Consider the following 12,909-nt stretch of genomic DNA (forward strand, 5'->3'; position numbering starts at 1 on the left):
GGATCAGGGTCACAGCCCATATACCGTACGGGATCAGGGTCACAGCCCATATACCGCACGGGATCAGGGTCACAGCCCAAATACCGCACGGGATCAGGGTCACAGCCCATATACCGCACGGGATCAGGGTCACAGCCCATATACCGCACGGGATCAGGGTCACAGCCCATATACCGCACGGGATCAGGGTCACAGCCCATATACCGCACGGGATCAGGGTCACGGCCCATATACCACACGGGATCAGGGTCACAGCCCATATACCGCACGGGATCAGGGTCACGGGCCATATACCGCACGGGATCAGCGGTCTCAGCCTATATACCGCAGGGGATCAGAGGTCACAACCCATATACCGCACGGAATCAGGGTCACAGCCCATATACCGCACGGGATCAGGGTCACAGCCCATATACCGCACGGGATCAGGGTCACAGCCCATATACCGCACGGGATCAGGGTCACAGCCCATATACCGCACGGGATCAGGGTCACGGCCCATATACCGCACGGGATCAGGGTCACGGCCCATATACCGCACTGGATCCAAGGTAACAGCCCATATCCCGCACGGGATCAGGGTCACGGCCCATATACCGCACTGGATCCAAGGTAACAGCCCATATCCCGCACGGGATCAGGGTCACAGTCCATATCCCGCATGTGACATCTGCTGCCCCTGTACACAGAGCACCGGCAGGGCGCAGAGGGGGCGTCCGTTTCTTCTTTTAGCAGTGATGTTGCCTCTGTGGAGCATTTACCAGATCCCGTGTGATCTACTATCAGCAGAGGATTGGAGTTACAACATTCTTGTTTAGATGACGGCTGCCGACCCCCCAGAAGTTCTGGACAGTCCCTAAAAAATGTGACTTTTATGAGACTTGAAAAATCTGGTGCAGATTAATCTAAATTGTAATTCTAATCGATTATTACTGATCGATCAAGAGGCTGAAAATCCTTCCTGACCTATCACAGCTGAGGGTTTGTTACAATTGTATCCAGCTAAACATCAGCTAATATCTGGCTCCTGCCCTGATTGCTGCAATGTATCTACTTCACACTGGATACAACTGTGCCAAACCCTCAGCTGTGATTCTGCTGCTGAAAACCTAACAGCCAGCAGAGGAAATAGTGATAACGCGGAGGCCCGGAATCTCGCCGGAGTGTCCAAAGTGTGTGGAGCCGGGAGGGAGCGCGGCGAAACCTGCGCGACAAATTATGAGAAAGTTGCAGACGTTTTGTTTCACGGCGTTTGCGCCTCGTTCTCGAGTCGTCACCGTGATGGCGTCTGCACACAGTGCACTGATCGTGGAGGACGCGGCTCTACAATGTGTTTTCCCGGATAATTTCTGTTCCTTATCAATTGTCCAGCGTAAACGACAAAGTAAAATCCTCCGATTCATTTCATGACTTGTTTTACCGCTGCTGTGTCCTCCATAAAGTGTGGTCTCCTTGTCTTCAGACCGGCAGTGTGGGGGCGAGCTGGGGGATTACTCCGGTTACATCGAATCTCCCAATTATCCCGGAAATTACCCAGCAAACACGGAGTGCACGTGGAACATCTCCCCACCCCCCAAGAGACGGATACTAATCGTGGTGCCAGAAATCTTCCTACCGATAGAAGACGAGTGCGGAGACTACCTGGTGATGAGGAAGAGCCGTGAGTGTCTGCCGCCATCTCAGGATCAGGGTCCGCTCCTCAGGTGTACTCACCTGGTTACACCGAGCCCTCTTGGTTTGGATTGCAGCGCCCCCGTCTCTGGTGGAAGCACCCCTGTATATGGTGATCTGGTTACAGCACCCCTGTATATGGTGATCGGGTTACAGCACCCCTGTATATGGTGATCGGGTTACAGCACCCCTGTATATGGTGATCGGGTTACAGCACCCCTGTATATGGTGATCAGGTTACAGCACCCCTGTATATGGTGATCGGGTTACAGCACCCCTGTATATGGTGATCAGGTTACAGCACCCCTGTATATGGTGATCGGGTTACAGCACCCCTGTATATGGTGATCGGGTTACAGCACCCCTGTATATGGTGATCAGGTTACAGCACCCCTGTATATGGTGATCGGGTTACAGCACCCCTGTATATGGTGATCAGGTTACAGCACCCCTGTATATGGTGATCGGGTTACAGCACCCCTGTATATGGTGATCGGGTTACAGCACCCCTGTATATGGTGATCAGGTTACAGCACCCCTGTATATGGTGATCGGGTTACAGCACCCCTGTATATGGTGATCGGGTTACAGCACCCCTGTATATGGTGATCAGGTTACAGCACCCCTGTATATGGTGATCGGGTTACAGCACCCCTGTATATGGTGATCGGGTTACAGCACCCCTGTATATGGTGATCGGGTTACAGCACCCCTGTATATGGTGATCAGGTTACAGCACCCCTGTATATGGTGATCGGGTTACAGCACCCCTGTATATGGTGATCGGGTTACAGCACCCCTGTATATGGTGATCAGGTTACAGCACCCCTGTATATGGTGATCGGGTTACAGCACCCCTGTATATGGTGATCAGGTTACAGCACCCCTGTATATGGTGATCGGGTTACAGCACCCCTGTATATGGTGATCGGGTTACAGCACCCCTGTATATGGTGATCAGGTTACAGCACCCCTGTATATGGTGATCGGGTTACAGCACCCCTGTATATGGTGATCGGGTTACAGCACCCCTGTATATGGTGATCAGGTTACAGCACCCCTGTATATGGTGATCGGGTTACAGCACCCCTGTATATGGTGATCGGGTTACAGCACCCCTGTATATGGTGATCGGGTTACAGCACCCCTGTATATGGTGATCGGGTTACAGCACCCCTGTATATGGTGATCAGGTTACAGCACCCCTGTATATGGTGATCGGGTTACAGCAACCCTGTATATGGTGATCAGGTTACAGCACCCCTGTATATGGTGATCGGGTTACAGCACCCCTATATATAGTGATCGGGTTACAGCACCCCTGTATATGGTGATCGGGTTACAGCACCCCTGTATATGGTGATCGGGTTACAGCACCCCTGTATATAGTGATCGGGTTACAGCACCCCTGTATATGGTGATCGGGTTACAGCACCCCTGTATATGGTGATCAGGTTACAGCACCCCTGTATATGGTGATCGGGTTACAGCACCCCTGTATATAGTGATCGGGTTACAGCACCCCTGTATATGGTGATCGGGTTACAGTACCCCTCTATATAGTGATCGGGTTACAGCACCCCTGTATATGGTGATCGGGTTACAGCACCCCTGTATATGGTGATCGGGTTACAGCACCCCTGTATATAGTGATCGGGTTACAGCACCCCTGTATATGGTGATCGGGTTACAGCACCCCTGTATATGGTGATCGGGTTACAGCACCCCTGTATATAGTGATCGGGTTACAGCACCCCTGTATATAGTGATCGGGTTACAGCACCCTTGTATAAAGTGATCGGGTTACAGCACCCCTGTATAAAGTGATCGGGTTACAGCACCCCTGTATATGGTGATCGGGTTACAGCACCCCTGTATATAGTGATGGGGTTACAGCACCCCTGTATATAGTGATCGGGTTACAGCACCCCTGTATGTAGTGATCGGGTTACAGCACCCCTGTATATAGTGATCGGGTTACAGCACCTCTGTATATTGTGATCGGGTTACAGCACCCCTGTATATTGTGATTGGGTTACAGCACCCCTGTATATTGTGATCGGGTTACAGCACCCCTGTATATGGTGATCGGGTTACAGCACCCCTGTATATGGTGATCGGGTTACAGCACCCCTGTATATAGTGATCGGGTTACAGCACCCCTGTATATGGTGATCAGGTTACAGCACCCCTGTATATGGTGATCGGGTTACAGCACCCCTGTATATGGTGATCGGGTTACAGTACCCCTCTATATAGTGATCGGGTTACAGCACCCCTGTATATGGTGATCGGGTTACAGCACCCCTGTATATGGTGATCGGGTTACAGCACCCCTGTATATAGTGATGGGGTTACAGCACCCCTGTATATAGTGATCGGGTTACAGCACCCCTGTATGTAGTGATCGGGTTACAGCACCCCTGTATATAGTGATCGGGTTACAGCACCCCTGTATATTGTGATCGGGTTACAGCACCCCTGTATATTGTGATTGGGTTACAGCACCCCTGTATATAGTGATCGGGTTACAGCACCCCTGTATGTAGTGATCGGGTTACAGCACCCCTGTATGTAGTGATCGGGTTACAGCACCCCTGAATATGGTGATCAGGTTACAGTACCTCATACATGTTGATCAGGTTACAGGGCCTCTATAGATATTGATCAGGTTACAGCACCCCCTGAATATGGTGATCAGGTTACAGCACCTCATACATGGTGATCAGGTTACAGGGCCTCTTTAGATATTGATCAGGTTACAGCACCCCTTGAATATGGTGATCAGGTTACAGCGCCCTATACATGGTGATCAGGTTACAGCGCCCCATATTCGGTGATCAGGTTACAGCACCCCCTGAATATGGTGATCAGGTTACGCACCCCCTATTCGGTGATCAGGTCACAGCACCCCCATACATGGTGATCAGGTTACAGGGCCCCTATAGATATTGATCAGGTTACAGCACCCCTTGAATATGGTGATCAGGTTACAGCGCCCTATACATGGTGATCAGGTTACAGCGCCCCGTATTCGGTGATCAGGTTACTGCACCCTCATACATGGTGATCAGGTTACAGGGCCTCTATAGATATTGATCAGGTTACAGCACCCCCATACATGGTGATCAGGTTACAGCACCCCCTGAATATGGTGATCAGGTTACAGCACCTCATACATGGTGATCAGGTTACAGGGCCCCTAAAGATATTGATCAGGTTACAGCACCCCCTGAATATGGTGATCAGGTTACAGCGCCCCATACATGGTGATCAGGTTACAGGGCCCCATACATGGTGATCAGGTTACAGCACCTCATACATGGTGATCAGGTTACAGCGCCCCGTATTCGGTGATCAGGTTACAGCACCTCATACATGGTGATCAGGTTGCAGGGCCTCTATAGATATTGATCAGGTTACAGATCTGTTGTTACTTATGGAAATTCTGTTCTTTTACTTCTTAAAGCTTCATCCAATTCCGTGACAACGTACGAGACGTGTCAGACCTACGAGCGTCCGATCGCCTTCACCTCACGGTCTAAGAAGCTCTGGATACAATTTCGGTCTAATGAGGGGAACAGCGCCAAAGGCTTCCAGGTTCCATATGTGACGTACGACGGTAAGACCCTATAATGGTGAGAATGAGCCCCTCGTCTCCACCACCAGCAGGACTGTAGGCTTCCAGCACTGACCCGCCCCCTTGTCTATCACCAGTTCACCTTAGAGCGTCAGCTCCTACGGTCAGGGCTCTTACATCTTTCTTGTCTGTTACAGAAGATTATCAGGAGCTGATAGAAGATATCGTCAGAGACGGGAGATTATACGCCTCAGAAAATCACCAGGAGATATTAAAGGTGAGGCTGCATTTACATCACAGGATCGCGGCCATTAAACCTCCGACTACAGGTAAGCAAATCGGTGATCGTATGGACGTGGTCGCGTGGAACGGCCGACCGCACATTCATGTGCACAGAACAATCGTTACGATGATCGTTCTCTGCTCATAGAGCATCATTGCTCCTTAGAACGAGTGTTCCCGATAATCCGCCAGTGTGAATGTGTTCCCGATAATCCGCCAGTGTGAATGTGTTCCCGATAATCCGCCAGTATCAATGTGTTCCCGATAATCCGCCAGTGTGAAGGTGTTCCCGATAATCCGCCAGTATGAATGTGTTCCCGATAATCCGCCAGTGTGAATGTGTTCCCGATAATCCGCCAGTGTGAAGGTGTTCCCGATAATCCGCCAGTGTGAAGGTGTTCCCGATAATCCGCCAGTGTGAAGGTGTTCCCGATAATCCGCCAGTGTGAAGGTGTTCCCGATAGTCCGCCAGTGTCAAGGTGTTCCCGATAGTCCGCCAGTGTCAAGGTGTTCCCGATAATCCGCCAGTGTGAATGTGTTCCCGATAGTCCGCCAGTATGAATGTGTTCCCGATAGTCTGCCAGTGTGAATGTGTTCCCGATAATCCGCCAGTGTGAATGTGTTCCCGATAGTCCGCCAGTGTGAATGTGTTCCCGATAATCCGCCAGTGTGAATGTGTTCCCGATAGTCTGCCAGTGTGAATGTGTTCCCGATCGTCCGCCAGTGTGAATGTGTTCCCGATAATCCGCCAGTGTGAATGTGTTCCCGATAATCCGCCAGTGTGAATGTGTTCCCGATAGTCTGCCAGTGTGAAGGTGTTCCCGATAATCCGCCAGTGTGAATGTGTTCCCGATAGTCCGCCAGTGTGAAGGTGTTCCCGATAATCCGCCAGTGTGAATGTGTTCCCGATAGTCTGCCAGTGTGAATGTGTTCGCGATAGTCCGCCAGTGTGAATGTGTTCCCGATAATCCGCCAGTGTGAATGTGTTCCCGATAGTCTGCCAGTGTGAATGTGTTCCCGATAATCCGCCAGTGTGAATGTGTTCCCGATAATCCGCCAGTGTGAATGTGTTCCCGATAGTCTGCCAGTGTGAATGTGTTCCCGATAATCCGCCAGTGTGAAGGTGTTCCCGATAGTCCGCCAGTGTGAAGGTGTTCCCGATAATCCGCCAGTGTGAAGGTGTTCCCGATAATCCGCCAGTGTGAATGTGTTCCCGATAATCCGCCAGTGTGAATGTGTTCCCGATAGTCCGCCAGTGTGAAGGTGTTCCCGATAATCCGCCAGTGTGAAGGTGTTCCCGATAATCCGCCAGTGTGAATGTGTTCCCGATAATCCGCCAGTGTGAAGGTGTTCCCGATAGTCCGCCAGTGTGAAGGTGTTCCCGATAATCCGCCAGTGTGAAGGTGTTCCCGATAATCCGCCAGTGTGAATGTGTTCCCGATAGTCCGCCAGTGTGAAGGTGTTCCCGATAATCCGCCAGTGTGAAGGTGTTCCCGATAATCCGCCAGTGTGAATGTGTTCCCGATAGTCCGCCAGTGTGAATGTGCACCAAGTCTGTGGCACTCACAATCTATGGCTCCCTTCTATCAGGCAATGAGGCCGGTTACTCAACAGGTGAATGCACTCTATTACTCCCTGCTATCAAGCATTGTGGACCGAGGCCGTCACCCATCGGCCCCTCACCCATCGGCCCCTCACCCTTCGGCCCCTCACCCTTCGGCCCCTCACCCTTCGGCCCCTCACCCTTCGGCCCCTCACCCTTCGGCCCCTCACCCTTCTTACATGCCGGATTGAATCTCTGTTGTGCAGATAGAAATGACTGAATGGATATTTCGTGAACCGTCCATGTATCTACACGGTCAGCCTGCTGGTTCCAGGCTCCACCGCAGGGGAACTGGACACTTATAATCAGTGGGGTCTTCTAGAAAGAAGTATCTGAACCAGGTAAAAAAAAAAAAGGGTCCCGGTGCAGACACTGCCACCCAAAGAAAAAATACAGCAGCTCCGCCACATTGTCCGACCTCTGAGACGTCTCAGCACCGGGCTCCTGTCTGGGCTCCAGAAATCTCTACAGAGAAAAGCACATTGTCAGGGGGCCGCAGGACGTGCTCCATCCAGATGACCGGACCAAATGCCGCCTGTGCCCGGCCCAGTACTGCCATCCACAGACATTAATATGGAGTCACTTCTCTGCAGAAGAGCATTTGTGGGGTCATACCCTGATGTTGGGGGGTCCGGGCTCACAATCTCCATTATAGGATGGGGTCGGGGTCCGGGCCCCCCATGTCTGTATGGATCTTGTGCACTGGGTGTCATGGGGGACAGCTAAGGGTCTTCCCCAAACTGTTCCCACAAAGCTGAAGCTACAATTGTCCACAATGTCTTGTGCTGAAGATGAAGACTTCCCATCACTGGAGCTGAGGGTCCGCGGCCGCCCCCTGATAACAGCCCATAGCATTATCCTCCTCCACCACCTGTACAGTGGGCACAATGCAGTCAGGGGGTAACGTCCTCCTGGAATCACCAAACCCAGACTCCTCCATCAGATGTAGATAGAGAAGTGCGATCCGTCACTGCAGAGAACACGTCTCCTCCAGGGTCCGGTGGTGGCGGCTTTACACCACTCCATCCGACGCTCGGCATTGTGCTTGGTGATGTACGGCTGCATGTAGCTGCTCGGCCATGAAGCTCCCGGAGGGGGCGCAGTGTCTGTGCTGATACCAGAGGAGGTCTGGACTCTGCAGTTATGGGGTCAGCAGAGCGGTGGTGACTTATTTGCTCCTCAGCACTCGGCCCCCCGCTCTGTAACATTACGGGGTCTCCACTTCGTGGCTGAGTTGCTGCGGATCTTTCCACTTCTCAGTAATATCACTCACAGGTGATGGGGGAAGATTCAGGAGGAGAAATGTCATGGACGGACTTGTTACCCCGGTGGCTCCTATTACAGGACCGCGCTGGTATCAGGAAGCTCCGCACCACCGGCCGCTCTGTCACATGGTAGTGACGGCAGATGGCATAGCGGGGGGGCCGGAGGTGATACACTGGGGGGAGGGGGCAAGGGACCAGATGTTATACACCAAGGGTGGGGGGCCGGAGGTTATATACCAGGGGATGGAGGTTATACACCAAGGGCGGCGGACCGGAGGTTATACACTGGGAGGTTGAGGGACCGGACGTTATACACCAGGGGCGGGGGGCCAGAGGTTATACACCGGGAGGGGGGGGGCGGAGGTTATACACCAGGGGTGGGGGGCCGGAGGTTATACACCAAGGGCGGGGGACCGGAGGTTATACACCGGGGGGGGGGGGGGGCGGAGGTTATACACCAGGGGCGGGGGGCCGGAGGTTATACACCAAGGGCGGGGGACCGGAGGTTATACACTGGGAGGTTGAGGGACCGGACGTTATACACCAGGGGCGGGGGGCCGGAGGTTATACACCGGGGGGGGGCGGAGGTTATACACCAGGGGCGGGGGATCGGAGGTTATACACCAGGGGCGGGGGATCGGAGGTTATATACAAGGGGATGGAGGTTATACACCAAGGGCGGCGGACCGGAGGTTATACACTGGGAGGTTGAGGGACCGGACGTTATACACCAGGGGCGGGGGGCCGGAGGTTATACACCGGGGGGGGGGCGGAGGTTATACACCAGGGGCGGGGGACCGGAGGTTATACACCGGGGGGGGGCAGAGGTTATACACCAAGGGTGGGGGGCCGGAGGTTATATACCAGGGGCGGGGGACCGGAGGTTATACACTGGGAGGTTGAGGGACCGGACATTATACACCAGGGGCGGGGGACCGGAGGTTATATACCAGGGGATGGAGGTTATACACCAAGGGCGGCGGACCAGAGGTTATATACCAGGGGATGGAGGTTATACACCAAGGGCGGCGGACCGGAGGTTATACACTGGGGGGTTGAGGGACCAGACATTATGCACCAGGGGCGGGGGGCCGGAGGTTATACACCAGGGGCGGGGGGCCGGAGGTTATACACCAGGGGCCGGAGGTTATACACCAAGGGCGGGGGACCGGAGGTTATACGATGGGAGGTTGAGGGACCGGACGTTATACACCAGGAGCTGGGAGCCGGAGGTTATACACCAGGGGCGGGGGGCCGGAGGTTATACACCAGGGGCCGGAGGTTATACACCAAGGGCGGGGGACCGGAGGTTATACGATGGGAGGTTGAGGGACCGGAGGTTATACACCGGGGGGGGGGGGGCGGAGGTTATACACCAGGGGCGGGGGACCGGAGGTTATACACTGGGAGGTTGAGGGACCGGACATTATACACCAGGGGCGGGGGACCGGAGGTTATACACTGGGAGGTTGAGGGACCGGACATTATACACCAGGGGCGGGGGACCGGAGGTTATACACCAGGGGCGGGGGGCCGGAGGTTATACACCAGGGGCCGGAGGTTATACACCAAGGGCGGGGGACCGGAGGTTATACGATGGGAGGTTGAGGGACCGGAGGTTATACACCAGGGAGGGGGGGCGGAGGTTATACACCAGGGGCGGGGGACCGGAGGTTATACACTGGGAGGTTGAGGGACCGGACATTATACACCAGGGGCGGGGGACCGGAGGTTATACACTGGGAGGTTGAGGGACCGGACATTATACACCAGGGGCGGGGGACCGGAGGTTATACACCAGGGGCGGGGGGCCGGAGGTTATACACCAGGGGCCGGAGGTTATACACCAAGGGCGGGGGACCGGAGGTTATACGATGGGAGGTTGAGGGACCGGAGGTTATACACCAGGGAGGGGGGGCGGAGGTTATACACCAGGGGCGGGGGACCGGAGGTTATACACTGGGAGGTTGAGGGACCGGACATTATACACCAGGGGCGGGGGACCGGAGGTTATACACCAGGGACGGGGGACCGGAGGTTATACACTGGGAGGTTGAGGGACCGGACATTATACACCAGGGGCGGGGGACCGGAGGTTATACACCAGGGACGGGGGACCGGAGGTTATACACTGGGAGGTTGAGGGACCGGACATTATACACCAGGGGCGGGGGACCGGAGGTTATACACTGGGAGGTTGAGGGACCGGACATTATACACCAGGGGCGGGGGACCGGAGGTTATACACTGGGAGGTTGAGGGACCGGACATTATACACCAGGGGCGGGGGACCGGAGGTTATACACCAGGGACGGGGGACCGGAGGTTATACACTGGGAGGTTGAGGGACCGGACATTATACACCAGGGGCGGGGGACCGGAGGTTATACACCAGGGACGGGGGACCGGAGGTTATACACTGGGAGGTTGAGGGACCGGACATTATACACCAGGGGCGGGGGACCGGAGGTTATACACTGGGAGGTTGAGGGACCGGACATTATACACCAGGGGCGGGGGACCGGAGGTTATACACTGGGAGGTTGAGGGACCGGACATTATACACCAGGGGCGGGGGACCGGAGGTTATACACCAGGGACGGGGGACCGGAGGTTATACACTGGGAGGTTGAGGGACCGGACATTATACACCAGGGGCGGGGGACCGGAGGTTATACACCAGGGACGGGGGACCGGAGGTTATACACTGGGAGGTTGAGGGACCGGACATTATACACCAGGGGCGGGGGACCGGAGGTTATACACTGGGAGGTTGAGGGACCGGACATTATACACCAGGGGCGGGGGACCGGAGGTTATACACTGGGAGGTTGAGGGACCGGACATTATACACCAGGGGCGGGGGGCCGGAGGTTATATACCAGGGGGACAATGGAGTTGAAGGAAAAAACAAATTCAGTGACCGGAGATGTGGGGTCCAGTACTTTTCCCCATATAGTTTAGTACTGGGGTATTTGTCTTACCTGAGTGGGATTTGAGGGGTGCACGGAAGTAACTAAACAGACTTCCGGCCGCCTTCTCATATCGGTGGTCTCCTGGCCGATCTGACCCTTCTCCATTGTGTCTTGCAGGATAAGAAGCTGATTAAGGCGCTGTTTGAAGTCCTCGCTCACCCTCAGAACTACTTTAAATACACGGCTCAGGAATCCAGGGAAATGTTTCCCAAATCCTTCATCAGGCTCCTTCGCGCCAAAGTCTCCAGATTCCTGCGGCCGTATAAATAACGTGTGACCAGGGGGATTTGTATGGGGGTCCGGTAATATCTCCGCTGCACCATTTATGCTATATACGATGCCCGCACTCCTTCTGAGAGGGAAGCCACTTTATTTTAGACCATTTTTGGGTCATAATCTTATGACATCTCGCCTGAAAGGTCTTTTCCCCCCCGGGGGTCTGCCATTCAGCTGCCATATTTTAAAGGTGAAATTTAGTAAATGCGACCCAAACCAGGACAAGGTCTCAGAGGATCCTGAACCTCCAAGACGGCAGAACTTGTTGGATTTACCTTATGTTAATGAGAAGAAAAGAGTTTTATGATGAAAACAGTAAAATACGTTACAGTTGGGTCAAGGCTGAGGCCGTAAGGTAAGAAGTGATAGGAACCTACAATGACATGAACGTCCCAGGCTCACCGACAGCTTACTGACACTGAGATGGAAAGCCATTCTGGTCCATGTCGTCACCCTCATGGTTGCACCCGGTCCGGGATCTACATCGGACACAATTCCTCGGCCTCCGTTATGGCTGAGAGGGGTAGAAAAAAAAAGGGCGACTGATGTGTGACCCGTTTATCGAGGAGGTCACAGTGCTGGACGCTGAGATGGACCCCCGAGTATTGGCCGGCGCTGCGGGGGGGGGGTCCTGGAGAGTGTTGGACTGGGGCTTATCACACTGGTTCTGCAGAGCGTTGCGGATCCTGCAGGGATCGCACCCTTTCCTGTAAATATTGTACAGTCTTTACGCACTATGAATATACAACGTATACTCTTTACAAGAGTCCGGACGGCCGTAGTGACAGGTTATTGGGATATTAAGAGAATATTTTTTTAGTTTTGTGAATTAATAAAAGCGCTTATTCACCGGATCAAGTCTGGACGCTGCGATGCCGCCGACCCGTGTCTGTAATGTGCCGGGATCTGCTGCTGGAAAAGCCGGTGGCCATGAATACAGCGGGATCTCTCCCACATAAAAGGCACGGACCCGTATGTGCGGGATCTCCAGACCTGCCCGGGACAGTGCATCCTTTATATCGCTCCCCGGGAACACACCGCAATAAAGCTTCTTCCTCCTGAGCATGGATTGGCATGATATTATAATATATATATATATATATATATATATATATATATATATATATATATATATATATATATACAGGGTGGTCCAAAAGTAGGTGGCCAGAAAATAATAACATATATTTTGATTTATATATAAAATTATATTTACTAGCACAAGCATAAGATTGACAATTACATTTTATTCTGAAC

General features: G+C 53.4%; 1 protein-coding gene across 5 annotated transcripts in view; it reads left to right on the plus strand.

The window, feature by feature from the left end:
* SCUBE2 (signal peptide, CUB domain and EGF like domain containing 2) overlaps positions 1-12,500 on the plus strand; it is a 400,692-nt gene extending 388,192 nt beyond the window's left edge. For all 5 annotated transcript variants that reach the window (XM_073659017.1, XM_073659019.1, XM_073659018.1 and 2 more), the window contains 4 exons: positions 1,463-1,660; positions 5,141-5,293; positions 5,449-5,528; positions 11,494-12,500. In XM_073659017.1, coding sequence (XP_073515118.1) covers positions 1,463-1,660; positions 5,141-5,293; positions 5,449-5,528; positions 11,494-11,646 — 584 coding nt within the window. In that variant the 3' untranslated portion in view covers positions 11,647-12,500. The remainder of the gene's footprint in view (positions 1-1,462; positions 1,661-5,140; positions 5,294-5,448; positions 5,529-11,493) is intronic.
* The last annotated feature ends 409 nt before the right edge of the window (positions 12,501-12,909 follow it).

Source organism: Phyllobates terribilis, unplaced genomic scaffold (genome assembly GCF_046119375.1).
Source record: "Phyllobates terribilis strain yellow unplaced genomic scaffold, ASM4611937v1 Scaffold_13__5_contigs__length_258822181, whole genome shotgun sequence".
Taxonomy (NCBI): domain Eukaryota; kingdom Metazoa; phylum Chordata; class Amphibia; order Anura; family Dendrobatidae; genus Phyllobates; species Phyllobates terribilis.